This window comes from Terrapene carolina, unplaced genomic scaffold (assembly GCF_002925995.2).
Source record: "Terrapene carolina triunguis isolate 2854851 unplaced genomic scaffold, T_m_triunguis-2.0 Scaffold310, whole genome shotgun sequence".
NCBI classification, from domain to species: Eukaryota; Metazoa; Chordata; order Testudines; family Emydidae; genus Terrapene; species Terrapene triunguis.
Window position 1 is genome coordinate 2766391 of NW_020664661.1, and position 22615 is coordinate 2789005.

At 42.0% G+C, this 22615-nt stretch overlaps 1 protein-coding gene across 1 annotated transcript in view; it reads left to right on the top strand.

Annotated features, from left to right (window-relative positions):
- ZSWIM8 (zinc finger SWIM-type containing 8) overlaps positions 1-22615 on the top strand; it is a 129522-nt gene that overhangs the window by 50448 nt on the left and 56459 nt on the right. The window contains exons 2-3 of the mRNA XM_024218757.3: positions 18517-18670; positions 21518-21612. Coding sequence (XP_024074525.1) covers positions 18517-18670; positions 21518-21612 — 249 coding nt within the window. The remainder of the gene's footprint in view (positions 1-18516; positions 18671-21517; positions 21613-22615) is intronic.

A 22615-nucleotide genomic window follows, 5' to 3' on the forward strand; every position in this document is an offset into this window, starting at 1 on the left:
AGACCTGGTAATGTAGATACAGACATTATTAAGTCGACATAAGCTGCCTTACATCAACCTAACTGGGTAGTGTAGACCAGGCCTCAGTATCTCAAAATGTATACGCTTCTCTAAGTTATCTACATATCATCTGATTTCTAAGGAAGCTGTGAAGACCGCAACAGAAAACAGAAGAACATATTGAGCCATCAAATATTTTGACTAAACCAGAGCTGTTTTTGATGGATCAAACAGAACCCTCAACATTGATTCTATATTATAAGAGAGACAACGTGGGTGAAGTAATATCTTTTGTTGGACCAACTTTTGTTGGTGAAAGAGACAAGCTTTTGAGCATCCTGGGACCAACATGGCTACAACAACACTGCAGATCATATGTGTTATAAATTATTTGTCTGGAAGATGCAGCTTCAAGGTCTGTGTACATGTAAGGGTGAATTAGTTATCCTATTCTTGTAAAATTAGCTTTTTGCAATATGTGAGACCATATACAACCACTTCTTAAAAATATTTACTGTGGTGACTGTAACTTAGTAGAATTCATGTAGAGATACTAACTTATTTTTCCAATTAGAATAAGTTTTTAATCCCTGACCCTAACATGGTATCTGGTATTCACGTTTCCAGCGGTTGTTGGCTCTTGCCCACATCTGTCCAATACGTTCTTAACAAAATTCTCTGGTGCTTATTCCACTTCCCAGCTGTGTGTTGTTCATAATCTAAGTCTAAGACATCTTCCTGTGGCTTAGCTGTGATGTGGGTACCAAAGCTTCTTCCTATTTAGTTTTAAATTTTAAAATGATCTTTCCATCTGCCGCTTATCTCTCACGGAATCATACACCTCTATTTTTAAATGTCTATTAACTGCTGTGGAGTGAATTATGAAATCCGAGGTATATGACTTCAGATGGGGGAAAAAAGCAGCATAAACAGATGATCCCTTAAATGCAGATCCCATTTTCATTGCAATGCTGTTAAAGTGAAAGGGAAGTAAGAGAAGCAAAACTGTTTCTAAATAAAACAGAGAGAACCAAAAAAGTGCCACCTTGGCTAAACAACAAGTAAAAAACTGGTTGAAACTATAGTAAAGAACAAAATTGTCAGACACATAGATGAACATAATTGGTTGGGGATGAGTCAACATGGTTTTTGTAAAGGGAAATCATGCCTCAACAATCTATTAAAATTCTTTGAGGGGGTTAGCAAGCATGTGGACAATGGGGATCCAATGGATATAGTGTACTTAGATTTTCAGAAAGCCTTTGACAAGGTCCCTCACCAAAGCCTCTTAAGCAAAGTAAGCTGTCATGGGATAAGAGGGAAGGTCCTCTCATGGATTGGTAACTGGTTAAAAGATAGGAAACGAAGAGTAGGAATAAATGGTCAGTTTTCAGAATGGAGAGAGGTAAATAGTTGTGTCCCCCACAGGTCTGTACTGGGACCAGTCCTATTCAACATATTCATAAATGATCTGGAAAAAGGGGTAAACAGTGAGGTGGCAAAATTTTCAGATGATACAAAATTACTCAAGATAGTTAAGTCCCAGAAAGACTGCGAAGAGCTGTAAAAGGATCTCTCAAAACTGGGTGACTGGGCAACAAAATGGCAGATGAAATTCAATGTTGATAAATGCAAAATAATGCACATTGGAAAACATAATCCCAACTGTACATATAAAATGATGGGGTCTAAATTAGCTGTTATCACTCAAGAAAGAGATCTTGGAGTTATTGTGGAAGTTCTCTGAAAACATCCACTCAATGTGCAGCAGCAGTCAAAAAAGCGAACAAAAAACTGGGAATCATTAAGGGTACGTCTATACTTACCTCCGGGTCTGGCGGTAAGCAATCGATCTTCTGGGATCGATTTATCGCGTCTTGTCTAGACGCGATAAATCGATCCCGGAAGTGCTCGCCGGTACTCCTGCTCTGTGAGAGGAGTACGCGGAGTCGACGGGGGAGCCTGCCTGCCGCGTCTGGACCCGCGGTAAGTTCGAACTAAGGTACTTCGACTTCAGCTATGTTATTAACGTAGCTGAAGTTGTGTATCTTAGTTCGGAGTTATGAAACACCTAGAGGAGAGGAAAGTGATCAGGAACAGTCAGCATGGATTCACCAAGGGGAAGTCGTGCCTGACTAACCTAATTGCCTTCTATGATGAGATAATTGGCTCTGTGGATGAGGGGAAAGCAGTGGATGTGTTATTCCTTGACTTTAGCAAAGCTTTTGATACGGTCTCCCACAGTATTCTTGCTGCCAAGTTAAAGAAGTATGGGCTGGATGAATGGACTGTAAGGTGGATAGAAAGCTGGCTAGATCGTCGGGCTCAACGGGTAGTGATCAATGGCTCCATGTCTAGTTGGCAGCCGGTTTCAAGCGGAGTGCCCCAAGGGTCGGTCCTGGGGCCGGTTTTGTTTAATATCTTTATTAATGATCTGGAGGATGGTGTGGACTGCACTCTCAGCAAGTTTGCAGATGACACTAAACTAGGAGGTGTGGTAGATACACTAGAGGGTAGGGATCGGATACAGAGGGACCTAGACAAATTAGAGGATTGGGCCCAAAAAAACCTGATGAGGTTCAACAAGGATAAGTGCAGAGTCCTGCACTTAGGACGGAAGAATCCCATGCACTGCTACAGACTAGGGACCGAATGGCTAGGTAGCAGTTCTACAGAAAAGGACCTAGGGATCACAGTGGATGAGAAGCTGGATATGAGTCAACAGTGTGCTCTTGTTGCCAAGAAGGCTAACGGCATTTTGGGCTCTATAAGTAGGGGCATTGCCAGCAGATCGAGGAACGTGATCGTTCCCCTTTATTTGACATTGGTGAGGCCTCATCTGGAATACTGTGTCCAGTTTTGGGCCCCACACTACAAGAAGGATGTGGAAAAATTGGAAAGAGTCCAGCGGAGGGCAACAAAAGTGATTAGGGGTCTGGAGCACATGACTTATGAGGAGAGGCTGAGGGAACTGGGATTGTTTAGTCTCCAGAAGAGAAAAATGAGGGGGGATTTGATAGCAGCCTTCAACTACCTGAAGGGGGATTCCAAAGAGGATGGAGCTCAGCTGTTCTCAGTGGTGGCAGATCACAGAACAAGGAGCAATGGTCTCAAGTTGCAGTGGGGGAGGTCCAGGTTGGATATTAGGAAACACTATTTCACTAGGAGGGTGGTGAAGCACTGGAATGCGTTACCTAGGGAGGTGGTGGAGTCTCCTTCCTTGGAGGTTTTTAAGGCCCGGCTTGACAAAGCCCTGGCTGGGATGATTTAGTTGGGAATTGGTCCTGCTTTGAGCAGGGGGTTGGACTAGATGACCTCTTGAGGTCCCTTCCAACCCTGATATTCTATGATTCTATGAAGTGGGGGGTTAGTGTGGACCAGGCCTAAGAAAGGGTTAGATAGTAAGACAGTAAATAGCCTATTGCCTCTATATAAATCCATGGTATGCTCACATCTTGAATACAGTGTGCAGATGTGGTCGCCCCATCTCAAAAAAGATACATTGGAAAAGGTTCAAAAAAGGGCAACAAAAATTATTAGGGGTATGGAATGTCTGCCATTATGAGGAGAGATTAATAAGAATGGGACTTTTCAGCTTGGAAAAGAGACAACTAAGGGGGGATACATTAGAGGTCCATAAAATTATGATTGGTGTGGAGAAAGTAAATAAGGAAGTGTTATTTTTTTACTCCTCATAACACAGGAACTAGGGGTCACCAAATGACATTAATAGGCACAATGCACAGTGAACCTGTGGAACTCCTTGCCAGAAGATGTTGTGAAGGCCAAGACTGTAACAGGGTTCAAAAGAGAACTGGATAAGTTCATGGAGGATAGATCCATCAATGGTTATTAGCCGGGATGGACAGGGATGGTGTCCCTAGCCTCTGTTTGCCAGAAACTGGGAATGGGCGACGGGATGGATCACTTGATGATTACCTGTTCTGTTCATTCCCTCAGGGGCACCTGGCATTGGCCGCTGTTGGAAGACAGGATACTGGGCTAGATGGACCTTTGGTCTGACCCAGTACGGCCGTTCTTATGTTTCAGTTTTCCCATGTGATATCAGTGAGCCTTTCAATGATTTCAGAAGGGATGTCTATAGCTGGTGGTCTGTACACCCTCTCGCTTTCTTCCTCTCTTCTCTGCCACAATTGTAAGTAATAAGCTTTTCTGCCGTTTCTCTTGGGTCAGAAGTTGAATTCTGTTAGGCATAGTGATCATTTGTACTTCCAAACTAGAAAACCTTGCACTTTCCTTTTTCTATAGGCCAATTTTACCATTCTGAAATGGTGGTGATTCTTTTGAGATGAAATGGGTATAAAGGCAGGTTAATCCAGTTTCAGCACTGAAATTCATACAATGACACTAAAAAGATCTATGCAGAGAATTATAGGTGAATTCCATGAACAGTAAAATACAATGTAATATGGAATGTATTCTCACCTACTAGCATTGATTTTACTTGGTTAGCCCTATTATATATAAGCTTCCTGCCCCAAGCAGCTTACAGTTGAAGGCCTCAAACTTGCAAACTGATCCATACAAATAGACCATTCCTCCACACAGAGCCTAATTTATGTCAGCTCCACATGAATGCAGAGGTCGCTCCATACTGATCAAGTGTCAGCGGAGGAACAGAGGTAGCTACTGAGTGAATGGCTGATAGGTATGGCACACATTTTGTTAGCTCTACGGGTAAAGGGATACCTTGTCTTTGGAAGGCAGGGCTAAGGATAATAGGCTTCATGGAAGAAATGTGTGTTAGGGAGAAACTTGGAGGGGAAAAAGAGCAAATACCCTGTTTTCTGTTACTTTTATATTAACAGAAATCCTTTGAGCTGCAATTTCTCATGTTCATTCTCAGGCCAAAGGTGAGTTTAAAAAAAAATAATTTTGCTAAATTTTGTTCCTCTTTGTTTTAGATACTGAACTAAAGGGGAAAAATGAGGAGGTTGGGGATAGGTATTTAAATGGCTAGTGGCCTTTTTGGGTTCTGATCATTTAGTTTGAAACTAACTTTTCCTTCGACTTTGTGCTCATGAGACAAGTGCCTTAGATGTGCTTACAGAAATGTAGTTCACAAAGTTGCGTTTTGCATATCTAAACCCAGATGTTTAATTAACAAACATAAATTTTGCTTGATGTATTTGTGTGGGGCTTGAAACTTAGAAAGAAAAAAAAAATGCTGCAGTTTGTAATTCTCTAAAACCAGGAAGTAGCTTTTCAGAGAGGAGGAAATAAAGGGAGAAGAAGAAAACAAATAGACACATGAGAACACAGCAAAACTGAAGATGGAAATGGACAGAAATCAGAAAACAAAATCATGACTTCAGGTTTCAGAGAACTTAAATTTATGCATGTTACAGTCAAACGTAGCGAGTGTTTCCATGGCACATGGCCCATATCTCTTAACTTCTTTATTTTGGGGAGTGATATGGAGATGGTAGAATATTGTTGCTGATGGGACTTGAGTCACACAACTACTTACTTCTGGTTAGAGTTGGTTTTTCTACAAAAATTACATTCCACAACAATAGATATTATTTTTCCCAATTGCAGGCTCTGGAAAAACATAGGAAAATTGTTAATGTTAAGGAAGCACTACAGTTGAAATTTGCAAACCACAATTTTGTAACCTAAATTGTTTCCACTGGCCAGCACTGCATCCTTCTTCTTTCCCCATCTGGGCTGTTTCTACTGCATCGCTTCACCTCACCTTGCTTGTGCCCTTGTTTCTTTTGTAGATGCACTGTAGTTCTCCGTTCTGTGTATGTTGCATGTTATGTTTCAGTCTGCAGCACACAGTAGATGGCGTGGTTTGGGACAGTTATAAAATCCAGGTGCTGGAGGTAGCAGAAATCGAGAAAGGTGCAAAGTTTGATGTCTTACTGTATGGGTTATTTAAAAAAAAAATTGCTCTACTCAAAAAGTGTGTACCAAGGAGATTTCTAATAGGAATTATGAGCCCTGTCTTTATACTAAATCTCATCTCACACTGTCAGAATTGTCCAGTTGCACTTATATTTATTTTTTCTGCTGCATGTGCTGAACCTTTTCAGTTGTGTATAAATGACAGTATCATCACTAGCAAACTGGCAGAGAGTATAATTTGATGTTGAATACACCGAATATGCACTCCAGTAACCCATTCTATTTGGACTCCATTTAATTTCTCTTGTATTCTCATAACCCCCTATTTTGTTGATTTTTCTAAACATTTTTTTTTCTCCCTCCAAGCTCCCTCAACATTTCCCTTATTCATCTGGTTTGTTACTGTGCTGAAAAAGTCAGAGCTTACTTTTGAACACGGTCTGTTTCATAAATCACTGTTGTCTGCCATTTGCTAAGGTCTGGTTTACTGTTTAAAAAAATGGTAGTGTTACCCCTGCATAATCTAACCATGAAAGATTCATGTTTCCTCCATCTAGATCTGTTATCTCTTCCGCCTTACTTTGGGAGTGTCCCATCTATCTTTTTGATTACAGGAATTCCTCCCCATTTTTTTTAATTGCTTATTTTAGACTTTTAGTCAGCCAACAGGCCTTTTTGGAGAACGAATGAACTAGTTGTTGGATTTTTCCTGTCCGTTCCATTTCTCGATGATGTCCTGTTTTCTCTTTTCCCCTCGTTAGATCTCACAGATTTTCTGTAAAGTGTGTTTGATTTCATGTCTCCCTTACCTTTATTCAGAATATGTAGTCTGTTGATCTCCTGATCTCGCCCTAATTCACCCACTCCTTCAGTTCCCTTCTCTATAGTGTTTATCCATTGTGACATTCAAGTGGTCTGATAAATTCCAAATTGCTATGGTATCCTACTTTTTCATGCATACTTCCAGTTCCACTGCTTTATTGCCTACCTCCTGGGATTCAGATGGGGCACCAGACCTCTTTTCTCCCTCATCATTTAACTCTTTCCTGCACAGGCTTTTGCTCAGCTGGTATGCCTAAGGAGGGGTGTGAGGAAAGCATGCATTGGCCCCAGCTGACCTGTGAGAGGATGTCTTGTATTAAACAGCAATGGTGGCTTTTGTTTATTTTTAAGGAGCAGTGCTGAGAGGCTGCAAGTGGTAGGGCTGGCTTTAATATTTTTTGATGTGTCTGCAAAACGTTTTTTCAATGTTGTCCTCCCACCCACCCACCTTACACAAATATAAGAAGGTCACTGCATCCAGAAGTTTTATCACCATATACAAGATTAGCTTTGATATTCTAGAAGGATCCTCGAGGTGACTCTTCAGGGCGTGACAATACTTAAATAACTTGTTCTATTAGGGAGGAGTGCTAATGACCCTTAAAATCGTGGACTGAATAGAGACACTGGATTTATAGCTTGTTACAACAATCTATAACCCCCAACTAGCCCCCTCCCAGCTTTTTTCCCTATGACTGGAGAATTATTAATGGTCCACTTCACTTTGAATGGTCCCTTGAAATATATGTTCACTACTTACGCTAAACAATCTGTTCCCCCTTGTATTTAGCTGTGATGTGCTGAGTACATTTCCCATATCTGAAGAGAGCTCTGTGTAAGTTGAAAGCTTGTTTCTCTCACCAACAGAAATTGGTCCGATAAAATATATTCCCTCACCCACCTTCTGTCTCTAATGATTCCTATAGTTGAAGTTGCAACAGGGTTTCTGTTCAATGCCCAATCTTCAAGCCTCTTTAAAAAATGCACATGCAGAGTAAGATTGGCTTGAAGACTGGCATGCATGCCTCAAGTCGAGTCTGTGATGAAAGTTGGGGTCTTCTACTTAAGGAGTTCCTGAGATACAACCCCCTTGCCCGCCTCAGAATACGCCTGATTTTAAAATTCCTCTTTCTTATAATAGAGGGAAAATGGGGGTAGGGAGAGAATTTACACAAACTTAAATTGTTAGAATTCCCAGGTTGAGATCTAGTGTCTGATACCATGATCAAGTTTCAAAATCAACACATTGAAAAATTAGGATTTTTTTTGGCTTTGTGGAAGGGGGTCCTCAAACTGATGTGAGCTACGTTTGGCTTTTGAGAGAGAGAGAGACACCTTTCCTCACAAAATGCCCCATAGCCTATGGAAAGGAGCAGTGGCTGGGGGGTCAGGACAGCTGCCATGAGTTCATCTGCTCTGCCACTGATTGCTCTTAACATATCTGTACACTTAGCAGGCCTTGTTACTGCCCATGGTTTCTTGGAAAGCAGCAGCAATCATTCCTTCCCAACATCTTATCGATAAGAGAGCTGAGAGGCTGCACAAGGCTGATTTAGGTAGAGCTGGGACTAGAACTCAAGTTTCTTATATGGTGGAACCAAGTCTCAGTTACTCAGTCAGTCACATGCTGCCCTATGGAATGGTCAGCGCTGTTGTTAGCATCCACTGCTCTAATTGCGAGGCCACATTCCTCTCTCAGAGCCAGGAAGAGAACCCAGGAATCCTGACTTCTAATATTCTACTGCTGTCTAGCTGAGTAACTCCTTTGCAGAGTGTTTTAGCTGAAGTGGAAGAGGGATGTGGTGTGAATTCGAAGGCCCCATTTCAGTCCCTTACTGCAAAGGAGCATTGACTAGGTGACCCTTGTGGTCCCTTCTAACCGTATGGTTCTATGATTATGGTTCCATAAGATGGCATTGCGCTTAAGAACATAAGAATGGCCATACTGGGTCAGACCAAAGGTCCATCTAGCCCAGTATCCTGTCTTACAACAGTGGCCATTGCCAGGTGCTTTAGAGGGAATGAACAGAACAGGTAATCATCAAGTGATCCATCCCCTCTCGCCCATTCCCAGCTACTGGCAAACAGAGTTCTTCTGCCAATTGAGTTCATTTTGCAGCTAAATTTCTTTTTAAAACTAGGGTTTTGCATCCTCTAAATACACCCAAAAAGTCAAATAAGCATTAAAATTGTTAGGTAAAGGGCCAAATAGATGCTTCTGGCAGAGCCAGGAATAGTACGTAAGTCCCTCTTATCTACTTGGGGAATGTTTTTATGACAGATTGACAATATCCTGAGCGTACCTTGTGGAATTAAGTTAAACTTTATTGAACTTTGGGTACATTGTATTAAAAGTGCAATTGTGTATGTGTTGTTAGGGCACTGTAGATACTTTGTCTAGTAAAGGGGGGCATGCTAGTGTTCTTCCTCTGTTATTAGTCCTTTTAAGCCACGCCCCTGGTGAGGTGTGCATATACTAGTTCAAACTGGATTTTCCAGGGACCAACAGCCAAAGAGAGGGTTTTTGGATAAATAGTCTCATTTTAAACTGGCTCATGGCCTTCTTCCTGATCCTGGAAACGGACAGGACTCCTGGTACACGGAGGGCCCCAGTCCTTTGGGAAGGGTTGGAAGGACTGGGCTTACTAAAGTCTCATAAGACTGTATGCTTGTTCTGAGCTGAAGTGGTGATGAACTGGTAACCACAAGGAATCCCTGTTGCGTAGCAAGTTGAAGGACTGTGCCTGCTAGAATTTATGTTCAGAGAACTCTGGTAAGCTTATTGGCATGCATGGTTGCTAAGGTTCCTTTTGCTTTTAATAATTTTTTTTCTGTAATGCTTTTTACTTTAAGAATACAGTAGGCTTGCACAGAAAGTGCTGCATGACACCACTTACCTATAGCAATTACACTTGAAATGACAGCAGACAAGTATCCTTGGGCAACCTGTCTGTGCTGAGAGTAGCTGTTCATGGAGCTGTGCAGCCTGGAAATACCCCTGTCAGAAGGGAGGGAGACAAAGGTCTCCAGCCAGAAAGGCAACAGCTGGGGAGCACCCTTGCTTAGGGGAAATATAGATGCATTTGCCCTGAATTGTGACAGTTTTCACTGCAGAGTTAACTCAAGTTATCCACACTGAGTTGCTCCTCTCAAGTTAGCCTAATTTGAGTGGAGTTGGCCTGCATCCACACTGCAAGGTGGTCGTTTTAACAGCTGACTAGTTGTGCTAACTTGAGCTGTATCCTGTACCCCCCTAAGGGTCAGACAAATATAATTAAAAGGACCACCATGCTCGATGTAAGGGTTTTTTGTGTGGATGGGACTCAAGTGAGGGGCAACACTCTAGATAACTTTGCAATGAAGACAAGCTCTTAACCATGCTGACACAGTAAGAGTAGCCTAAATCTACGTGCTTGGCTATGCTGTCTGTACAGTGGAGCTCCTGCTGCATACTCACCTATGCTAAGCACTGTGAGAGAGACAGATGCATTTGCCTAGCAAATAATTGCACTTAAATACATTTCTGTGTGTCAAATGAGGACGGCAACTACAAGAACACAAAGAATGATCCTGTGGTTAAGACAATGGCCTGGGAGCCAGGAAAATGGCTTTATCTTTGACTCTCTATGTGATGTTTGGCAAGTCACTTAAACAAGGACTCTCTGGAGGAGTCTACTAATTTTGGCTCAGGTCTCTGTACTTCAGAGTCTTGGTGTTTCAGCTAATAGTGAAAGGTTGGATCTGTGCCAGGGATAAGTGTAAATCAAGAAAACTCTGCTGTTCAAGGATGAGGAGGCAGGGGATCAAATAGCCATGAAGAAAGTGAGCTGGATGGCCAGGGATAAGGCCAGGTCTACTTGTCTGAGGTCAGTATATAGAATTCCCTGGAAAACTGGAGGCGGAAGGATGGTCTTTTGGTTAAGGTACTGGACTGGGACTCAGTTCAATACCTGACTCTGCCACAGACTTCCTGTGTGATGTTGGCAAGTCACTTAATCTCCCTGCCTCAGTTTCCCCCCTCTGTGATTGACTTGCGACTGAGGAGCATTCTAAAGCATTGGGAGATCCCACATTGCCAATCATGCTCTGCTCTGGAAGTTTTCTGTACTGGGGGGATATTTGAGCATCCCATGGGTTAGTGTTGTTGTGCTGTGTGCAACTGCTGTTAATTTTTTTTAACTGACAATAGTGCTTACACTCCAGGTTTTTGGTAGCCATGCATGATTTTACATGTTTTTCCAAACTTTTTGTGAACTGGCATTTCAGCCTTAATTCTTAATAGTCACCTTATTGCTGTATCCCAGTGGTGATCAAGTGTGGGAATGATGTAGGCCAATGTTTTGCTTAGTGTGATGTATTTAATTGTCAGTAGTGCTTATGCTCTGTCTTTTGACAAAATGAAGACTCTTTAAAAAGAGCTGTTGTACATGCAAGTTCTCTGTGTGGTGACTATGTCTGGAGCCCTGTTGTCAAAGAATGACCCTGAGGCAATATTCAATATTGTCTGTGAAGATATGATTTCCCAGCCATGAGAGAGTAAACCTGTCTTGTTGACAGAGAGATGTTAGAATCTCATGGCAGCCTGGCTCATTCACATGTTAAATAAACAAAAAACAAAAACAAGGAAATTTCACTTTACAATAAACGTGAGGGATGAGACATGACCATTAGAAAAATTAGTGACAGACTTTCAGCCCTGGCCACTGGTTTATAAAGGCTTACACTTTTAAAGTGATCTTTTCAAGGCAAATCATTTGCATCTTTTTTAAAAACACAAGTTGAGATTGCGCTTCACATTCGTAGGTTTCTCAAAACGAGGGGCTCTGCAGTTGTGGGTTTTGTGAGCCCTGAAATCAGGCTCTGCCATGCTGTCTGGCCCTTTGCAGTAGGATGGTGATTGTGTCAGTGTTTTGGGGGACTGGTGAGTCAGGATATAGAATAGAGAGCACCTCTCAGTCACCCATTTAAATCCTCCCAAAGCTAAGCAGCGATTTAAGGGTATGTCTGCACTAAAGTAAAACACCCGCAGCTGGCCCATGTAAGCTGACTTGGGCTCTGGCTGCTTGGCTATAAAACTGCAGTGTAGACATCTGGGTTTAGGCTGGAGCCCAATCTCTGGGCGTCCCAGAGCCCAGGCTCAGCCCAAGCCCGGACATATACGCTGCAGTTTTATAGCCCAGCAGCCTGAGCCCTGCAAGCCTGAGTCAGCTGACACAGGCCAGTCGCAGGTGTTTTATTGCAGTGTAGACATACCCTAAGTTGGTACCATCTGATAGTTGCGAAATGGGTTTGTGGTCTATAATAAAATGGGAATTTTCTGAGTCCTGTGTGTGCCTCAGTTTCCCCTGTATGTTTTATGGCTACCCAGTGGGGGGAAAGAACTGAGTTTGCTCTCAGGGAAGGCTGAGAGACATAGGGGTGTGTGTGTGTGTGTCCGTCCTCACTGTCTGGATGGAATAAATAAGGCTTGTCAACAATTGAAATATAGACACTACATACACTGATGGAAGGAAGGGGTTCCTTTGTCAGTGTAGATTATCTACCTCCTTGAGAGGGGTAGCTAGGGTGATGGGAGAATTCTCTCATCAGCCTAGTGCTGTCTATCCTCGTGGTTAAGTTGGCTTAACTATGCCATTCAGGGGTGTGGATTTTTCACACCCCTGAGCAATGTAGGTAAGCCGACTTTAATTTTCTAGTGTTGACCATGCCATAGAGTCATTATGGAACAGGCTGAATCAGATCCAGATCAACAAGGGGTCCAGAGAGATAATACAAGCTCCAATGACCCATGGGTTGACACACTCAGCATGGAAGCTAAGCAGAGACCCCAGCTCAAGAACAAAGAACTGGAAGGTGTGACATGGGGTCTAAGTTGGCTCTGGAAGAACTAAGCTCTGGTCTACACTACAGACCTATATCGGTATAACTACATCGCTTGGGGGTGTAAAAAATCCATATCCCTGAGTGATGCAGTTATACTGACCTAACCCCCTGTGTAGACAGCAGTATGTTGGCAGGAGAGCTTCTCCCGCCGACATAGTTGCCACCTCTTGGGGAAGTGGATTAACTAAACTGACGGGACAACTCACTCCTGTCGGCTTAGAGCGTCTTCCTTAAAGTGCTACAGCGGCACAGCTGAATCCGTGCAGCTGCGCCAATGCAGCATTTTAAATGTAGATGTGTCCTAAGAAGGTCTGAGAGAGAGAGAGAGAGAGAGAGAGAGAGAGCCTGAAAGTGGAATTCACTACAGTTTGTCTGGGACTCTGGGCTGATCAGCATGGTCTATGCTTTAACCTTCATTTCTCCGTTAACCTAAGGATTTCCTATGCTGTGTGCCAGTTGACTAATAAGCCCTACTGTTTTGAAAAGCTGTTTGAGTGCCCCTGCAAATACTGGGTGAGGTGCATTAGTTGCTGAAGAGTGTGCAAGTCTCTACCAGGAGTCTGTCTCAGTTGTACTCACTGAGCAGAGCTCACCGTGTGAAGCAGGAGTGCTGAAGCCCCAGAGGTTCAGACCTGGTCTGCACTAGAAAGTTAGATCGGTTTAACTACATCGGTTAGTGGTTTTTAAGTGTAGACAAGCCCTTGGTCTCAGGAGGTGGTAAGGATATGTGGCCTACTCTGAAGAAAGAATGAGATCTCTTGAGGGTTGAGCACTCTGAAGGGGCTACTCCAAGAGACTATTCCAAAGCTGGGGGCATAGCATCGATCCTGTGAATCCATGTCATGGTCTCATTCCCACTCCCAGTGGGTAGATATGCACATCACATAAACCACCATAATAACTGGCACTCATTCACTGTCTCCACTGAGATTCAGTTGTTGTCAATTCAATTTTTGTCACCAGCACTAAATTCACTTAGAGAGAGACAGCTTCAACTTGCCGTCTAAACAGGTTTTTTGAAAATACTAAGGCTAGGTCTACACTTGGGGGGGAGGGGGATCGATTTAAGATACGCAAATTCAGCTACGCAAATAGCGTAGCTGAATTCGACGTATCCTATTTGACTTACTCCACTGCGAGGACGGCGGCAAATCGACCGCCGCGGCTCCCCTGTCGATGGCGCTTACTCCTCCTGACAAGGTGGGAGTACGCACGTCGATTCGGGGATCGATTTATCCGTCTAGATGAGACGCGATAAATCGATCCCCGAGAGATCGATTTCTACCCGCCGATCCAGGCGGGTAGTGTAGACTAGCCCTAATTAAAAGTTGTTTCAGATACTTCACTTGCCCTCAGATCCCCTTGTCAGCTTTTCCAGTTTCATAATCACATTTCAAACTTTTTAGATCTTTTCTTCTCCTCTGGCACTGTGTGAAAGACCCAGACAAACAGGGAAAACTGACTCAATACTAAGTGCTGCTGAAAGGACAAAGGAATGATTTGTTAAAAATATTTTAGTTATAGTAATCTCAGGAGTTAATTTGTGCCTGCATTTTTACCTAGTGTTGTAACAAATGTGATTTTAAAATTTCATTGTGCTCACAAATAAAATGGCCATGGGGTTTTGAAGGCCAGACAGTTCCAGATGGTAGGAAGCACTTGACCGAAAATGAGAATAGGTCTGATCTATCCTCCTCCAAACTCTGGTTTCACTGTTAAATGTAAAGGAAGGGACACCCCCTTTCCTTCATAATTCAGTTATGCTCAGATTTTTTGGATTTAACGATGGGATTAATGCACCACAAAATAGGGACACTCCCCCCCTTCAATGCAGATTAAAGGTCACTGTTTCACATCCCTCTGGTGTTGGAAAAACAATGCTAGTCTGTAAAAGATTGACTCCATTAACTGCCCCTCTAATCAAAGGGAATGCTGCTTAGCATGTCTAGTAATTTCAGTGTAATCAGATGATCAGAAATGTAGACGTTTGAAAGCTGTGTATGTTCTTTCCATCTGTGTTCATGTAATCCCTCAATTTAACAGGCCTGTTTGTGTTGGGGGAAATCTTGGCTGTTCTGCTGCGTGCATTTTCATCCCATCCTATCCCATCCTCTCAAGTTAAGAGTGCCGACTGTTCTGACTGGAGGACTGTCTCTGGGCAGAGTGAGGGAAAGCGCTTGGTGACATCAGTGCTTGGGTTTTCCTTTGAAATGTTGCCTGGAGGCTGGTGGGCAGGGAGAGGCTGGGGCTGGATTGGTTTACATTCTGCCTGCCAGCGGAGGTTTAAAAGCTGGTTAGGGAGATTGAGACATAAAACATGGAATATCAGAAACTGTATTAATTAGGCACTGGACAAAGAAGGTTTTGGCGGGGGGTTGGGGGGTGGGCAGTGTCTGACCAGGGCTGCTGTCCCAGTGGGGGGATGGGAGTGGGTCTCAGCAAAGCCGTGGGGTGCTTGGAGATAAGGCCATTCCAGGATCTCTGGTTTTAGGGCCCAGGACTGCAGGTTTTTTTTTTTTTTTCCCCAGGAGTGCAGGGTAAGCTGGATCTCTGCTACTCTGAGTAGTTGTGGGATCAGATTCCCTTTGTCTGATAGCTAAAAAATGTATAGGCTGATCTACATATATAAAATGTATCTGACTGCATGGTTCGTCCCCTTCATAAGGCACTTCTGTTCTTGGGTAATTATTTAATGTTTGTATTACCCCAGCACCAAGTGCTCCCAGTCAGGATCAGGGTTCCATTGCGCTGGGTGCTAGACAGATGTGTGCAGAGGCACTGTGCCCCTTCACTTAAGAATGAACAATCTAAAGAGAGGTGGCAGTGAGAGGACTAAAACCATACACTGATGTGTATCTATTAGGGCTGTCAATCACAGTTAACTCAAGTGATTAACTCAAAACAAATTAACATGATTAAAAAAATTGATTATGATTAATCACAGTTTTAATCACACTGTTAAACAATAATAAAATACCAGTTTAAATTTATTATAAATACTTGTTTATGTTTTCTTCATTTGCAAATATATTGATTTCAATTACAAACAGAATACAAAGGGTAGAGTGCTCACTTTATATTATTTTTATTAAAAATATTTGCACTGTGAAAAAGAAACAAAAGAAGTAGTATTTTTCAGTTCACAAGTACTGTAGTGCAATCTCTTTACTGTATCATGAAAGTACAACTTACAAATGTAGAATTTTTTTTTACCGTAACTGCAACTTAAAAAAAAAAAAAAAAAAGCCTACAAGTCCACTCAGTCCTGCTTCTTGTTCAGCCAAACACTAAGACAAACAACTTTGTTTACATTTACGGGAGATACTGCTGCCTGCTTCTTATTTATACTGTCACTTGAAAGGGAGAACGGGCGTTCACATGGCACTGTGGTAGCTGGCATTGCAAGGTATTTACGTGCCAGATAAGCTAAATATTCATATGCTCCTTCATGCTTTGACTTTGTCTATCTTTTTTACAGTGCAAATATTTGTAATAAAAATATTAATATAAAGTGAGCACTCTACACTTTGTATTCTGTGTTGTAATTGAAATCAATACATTTGAAAATGTAGAAAAACATCCAAAAATATTTATAATAAATTTAAATTGGTATTCTATTATTAACAGTGCAATTAATTGCGATTAATTTTTTTAATCATTTGACAGCCCGTGTGTGTGTGTGTGTGTGTGTGTGTGTGTATTATTACATTAAATAGGTTAAAAGAAAGTTATTTAATTTGAAAGCTGAGAACTCAAAAGTTAGGGAATGCCTGAATTAAGGTTTCACAGGTAACCATAGGTCAGCCTCCTTCTGCATATGCATTACGATACAGTTTTTAATTATGTGATTGCTATGGCCCTACTTGAATTGTGGGATGATTGTCAAAAAATTGCAGCTGAGCTGTGAACAAGTCATGGGAAATTGTGGAAAAGTAATAATGGACCTTATCATTTGCAGTAATAAAGTCCATTCTTATTTTTCTGCGATTTTCTGCTGTCAGCCACCCAGGGCTGAGTGCGGGGCCCCCTTCTGCCAAAATTGTGGTGGAAACCTAATGTTGTGTCATCTGCAATTTCCACAATATCACAAGTTAAGTAGAGCATTAATGATCGCATAATAATTTTCTCCCACAGGATCCCTGCCCCATATATTGCATTTGATGGACATGGTGATCGTAACATTTGTTACGAAGTGCCAGCCAGTCCCTATCTGCCCCAGAAGCTAGCCATTGTGAATTGGCCTTCCTAATGAGTTCAGAGAGAGTCTCTCATGCATATGAAGCATTATAAACTCTTTGAGGCAGGAACTGTCTTGTGATGTCTTTGTGAAGTGCCCAGCACAATCCTGCCCTGATCCTGGTTGGGTCGCTGGACACTTTAATATTAATGAATGATTAATATGACTGGAGATCAGCTAATTTCATCCCCCTGTGGCTTCCCTCCATTGTCTACAGTCTGGACCTGAAAGCTCAAGCTCACCAGTTGTGAGGAGTCTTTGGCTGGAGTCTCAGGAGCTATTTTGTAAAAAGAAAAGGCTTTGTTCCCAGCCAGGCCATCAGAGATGAATAGAGCAAAGCAGGCTACGGGGTGTAGTCCAGTTTAGTAATTATTTTGGTGTGGTTGATATGTGAAAGGGAGGGATCTTAAGTTATATAACCAATTCACTTCTTCGGATTAAAGAAGAGGATGGAGGGAGAGCTGTAGGGGAGTTAGTGTGGATTGGGAAGCTGGTGATCTAGGAGCTCTTGACAAATTCAGCAGTACCGTATTCCCAGTGGTACTGTTAAAAGTAACCTCTGCACTAATAAATAGTGCCTACTTAATGTCTGTGTATCTGCAGTTAATACCAGTCACAATTGGTGGTATTTTGTGTGGAATAAACAAAATCCTATCATAATTCAGTTTTTCCTTACCAATTTTCTGGAAAGGAGGAGCATGAGATGGCAGAGTATTGCAACTGAATCCCTTGGAAAGTTTCTTCTTTCTGGTTACCATGAGACACATGTATCATGCAATCGTACGGCTCCTGGAGTATGTGGAACTATGAGTACTTTACAGATTTCAATTTAGCCTTGCAGAGCTCCTGTAAATTAGGAAATAATATGTCCATTTTATAGTTGGGGAAAGTAAGATTAGCCTAAAGTCACAGACTGACAAAACTGGGATTAGAACCTTGGTCTCCTGACTCCCCTTCCTTTGCTTTAGCCACAAACTCATCTTTCCTCCATTTTAAAGTTTCTGGGGATGGAAGAGAAGATATTGTTTTTGCTTATTGGGATTTTTAGATATGAGAGAAACTAACCCTCTTATTAGGATTCATTGGGGCCATTGAAGAGCCTGTGGGGGGAACCCCAGACATTAAAATAAAAATCTGCATCCCTTTGTAGCACTGACTATCGTAGCCAGGCGTGTCCACCAGTATAATTAGTGAAGTCTCTGCAGCCTTGGGTATGTTAAACTGATTCAGAATCAGCAGAGGGGGCTTGTGCTGTTTTCTGGGTTATACTAGAATGAAAACATGCAATTTCTCATCTAGTAAATGGAAAAAAACCTAACCACCTTCAGGATACTCCCCACAGGGTTCTAACAGAAATACGTGACATAATTTTTTACCTTTTCAATAAAAAGTCTGGCATGATTCAGCACACCCAGGTAACAAAACATCTGGGTCATTGAAGCCTTATTGGGCCAACAGAACTCTCCACACACAAGCAGGTGGGTTCACAAGAGTGTGCAACTCCTGTGCCCTGGGACTGGGAACAGACATTGGATTGGCAGGTGACTCTCCAGAAAAGTCTTATGCTGCCGCTCCCTTGTATCTAAACCCAGTTGGAGGAGAGAAATAAGAGGAGTAGCTTCCATTCCTTCTGTTTTCAGCCTCTGATTAGTTTGGCTCTATCTATGGGTAATTGTATCTAATATTGCTTGTCCTGTTAGATGGTTTGGTGATTCCACTGGTGGAACTGTCTGCGAAGCAGGTGGCGTTTCACATTCCATTCGAGGTAGTGGAGAAAGTCTACCCCCCTGTACCTGAACAGCTGCAGCTTCGGATCGCCTTCTGGAGCTTCCCAGAGAACGAGGAGGACATCAGGTAATATATTCTGTTCTGGTCGCATTTGTGCTTTGAAACAAATTGATCTCAATACAGGAGAGTCCTGGATCAAATTGGGGTCCCTCACTCTCTTGGTACCATTCTAATGCCTGCATCTTAGGCACATTTTGTGTGGTTTTTTCCCTAGTTTGAATCTGTTGCTGAAGAGGCAGGATTTAACAGATCTGAAATTCTGAAAAAGACATGAATTCCTGTGGAGGTCTTTCAGGGTGCAGTGAGACTAAGACTTGGGCTTGCGCTCTGGCGCTAAAAACAGTTGTGTAGATGTTGTGGCTTGGTCTGGAGCTTGGACTCTGAAGCCCATCCCCTCTAGGGGATCATAGTCCAAGCTCCAGCCCAAGCCTGAATGTTGACACACTGTAGTGTGACCCAAGTCTGTAGACCCAGGCTCTGAGACTCACTTCTGCTAGTTGTGTAGACGTACCCTTAGTCATAGCAGTTCAAGAATTGGAGAGGTACTGAACTCCTGGGTGGCGGGCCAGAGAAGTGGTTTGATTTCTTACATGGTTTCAAATATATCGGTGGTTATTTGATCAATAATCTTTCTGCTTTCAGTTCGTTTGGAATTTTGACTATCGGGTGGTTCTTCAGGAATTTCCCATAAATCTCTCCAGTTGTGGGATGCGAGCGTGTGCATTCAGTGTGCAGCCAGAACCCTCTAGTAAAGCAGTGCTCCAGGAGTTCCTTTAGAAAGGGGCCCCCTTTCACTACTTAGATGAAAGTAAACATTTCTCACAGGCAGGGGAAGGTCCCTACAGGAGGAGGAGTCCCAGATGTGCACAGTAGAGCTGTAGAGGAATACAGGCAGCTAGTTTCACTATGTGATGACCGTAAAAAACATCCAATAACTTGCCTAATGGGTGCAATGATAGCAAATCTCATTAAGCATTTTGGTGACTGTCTCTTAAAAAGGAATCTCTAGTCATGGTACATATTTGGAACCAGTGACACTGGGAACTGAAAAAGGGCCTGTAAAGCTAATCTGAGTCTCTGAAGAAGGTTTAACTTCAAAGCCTGTATGGTAACATGCAGGGTTAGCAATTTCCTGGGGAAAAACTGGTTTAGGACAGGGTACGATAAATACCTGCTTAAACCCAGTTTGAACCAGGAAAGTGGGGGGGGATTGCATAGACAAGCATAGAACAATTTTTTTCAAACTTTGGATACATCCATTCAAAACTAAGGAATAGACTCTGTCTATCCACTACATCAAATAATGCTAAAGAATGCTGTGTGCCCAAATGGACCTGGACTGATAATCTGCAACTCTGCATGCTTCTGATTGATTAATACTTCAAGCCTACAACTCTGTACTGTGGTTTTCATACAATCAAAATGTTTTTGACTTTTATATATGATTAAATACTGAAATGTGAATCATGACATGTATAACTTGTGTATTAATATTGCTCCCACTGCAGTTTTATTTTTATTTGTACAATCCTAAATTAATCTGCGAAACTGCTTCCTTGTGTAACCACAATTTGAATATGTAACTAAAACTAAGTATAATGTGGTGTTCATTAACTAAACAGTTTTTAAAATAGAAAATGCCTTAAACTGTGATTAACTAGTTTTTCCCAAAGAGGTAAAAACCATGATTTTCCCTGGGAAAAAATCGCCTCTGGTAATGACTTGCTATCCTGGTAAAATGTCTAGAAATGTCAGTGATTACTCACAGGATCAGTTAGACAGCGATTAATGATTTTTGTAGATAAGGTGTTAGAGAAAAATGACCGAAAAGGATGGACCCCACTTTAAAAGTGAAGCAAGAATTACTTTCAACAAAACCTAACTTATTTAAGACCCAAAAAGAAGATGGTGTACAGATGTTCAAAAAATATAATGAACACTGTATTAACAAAATTGGAGACAGTCATTAACTGCCCAAAATATTGAAATAGCAACTACTGACTTCCTGGCTTTTTTGCCAGAGCAACATCACAACTACCATAAATTTGAAAGACCGGTTGCATTCTAAATCCCTATTTCATCCCTCAGCCCTGAAGAACCATTCTTGAGAAAGGTATGAAATTTCTCATCCTTCATCCCAGCTGAATTTTTTTAAGTTTAAAATAAAATCTGTGTAGTCGATTTGCTTTAAGCCTGCATAAAAATATATATTCCTCTTTACAGGATCAAAGCACTGTACAAACAATAGTTCATAAATTTCCTTTTAAATTTAATTTGCTATGAATGTAGTTTTTAAGTGAGGCAAAGTGCTCTTGACATTTTGTGAAGAATTCCGTTAACAAAATCTTAAGATTTTAATCTAAAGCTTAATTTGAATTGCTCATATAGTTTGTGAACCAAATATTTTTTCAGATGTGTTCAATATTAAATTGCTGGCCCAAACCTTAAAATACTAACTTCAGATTTTCGAGACGAGGGGATCAAATAACATTCCTACGTACTCACCCCAAATCCCTAGCAAAAACAAAAGATAAAGAACAGCAACTATGGAAGACTGATGACCAGGTCTGATGGTGCATCAGCTGGACTCTGTTTCTAAATGATGCATCTGTCTCTGTCTCTCTCTCATACAGAATCAGAGAGCCACTTACAATGGATCTTCCCTCTATGGTGCTATGGAGGCAGAACTCTTTACTGCAGTCACTCATCTCTTATGCCTCACCTACCCAAATAACCAATTAAACAAATTCTCCAAATTTCAGTTTGCGCCCTTTCATGTCTCTTGGCTAAAACTATCCTTATGAATTCAAAGCAGTGAACACTTAGTGCTCCCGTAGGTTGGGAATGGGATGCAGCTCTGCTTTTTTCCAGTGAAGATTGTGTTTGAAAGGGAAGTATGTTTGCTTTGCTTAGGTTGTACTCCTGCCTGGCGAATGGCAGTGCGGATGAGTTCCAGCGGGGGGAGCAGCTGTTCCGGATGCGGGCTGTCAAAGACCCTCTGCAGATAGGTAAGAATGCTGCATCTGAGCTCCTATAGGTATTTTATAATCTCAGACAAAAGAATAATGGTATGACCAGAGCCTCAAGATGAGCCTTCTTTTCCCAAGGGCTCTTGTAGTTTAAAGCCTACAACAGAGGACCAGTAAACAGAAGCATCCTGGGTTAAACTCCCTGCTGAGCCATCCACTTCTTCGCGTTGGAGTTCTGGACAAGTTACTTTGCTTCTTGGAGCCTCATTAGTCCAGGTGGAAAACTGAGTGAAAAGCAGGCACTTCCCTGAAATTAGATCTGAGCATCTCTTGGGGAAGTTTCATATAATGCATTTGTCTCCATGATATTCTACTTCTTTATCAGTAACTTAATATATAATCTGGCTTTCTAATGGCAGGATGAAATTCATGCTACTAGTAAAATAAGTGTATTGCAGAGATGAAATGTGCAATTCTGATGAATCCTTGTGTGCAGGTGAGGGCTGTATGTATGTAATTGTACTACAAGAGGGGAAGGAAACCTGGTTTTCATCCCCCTCTATGCTCATCTTGTTCTTCTGCTTGTTACTGTAAGGCAAATCCTTATTTGTTGCATTTCTTTACTAGGAAAAAATTACCACAACCCTCCTCTTTATAGGCAAGACAAGAAGGAATATCAAGTTAGTTGGCCACAGACTGATTTTAGACAGGAATAAATTAGGAGAAATAAGGACATTAGAATGGCAAATGAAAGAGCTAAGACACTCAGATGCAGACGACCAAGGGAATGTTTACAATGTAATCAGAGGTTTGAGTCTAGCACTGTAGACATTTGTGAGCTGCCTTTGCTCTAGCTAGCTCAAATAATGATAGCAATGAAGCCTTGGCAGCATGGACTAGCCGCTTGAGTACATTTCCCCAAGTCGGCTTGTAAAATGTGTACTTCCCTGGTTTCATTGCTACTGTGCCTACACATGCAGTTACCCCTCTGATTGGAGAGTAGACGTTCCCTTAGTGTTGCTGTTTCTGGAAGACAGGCAAA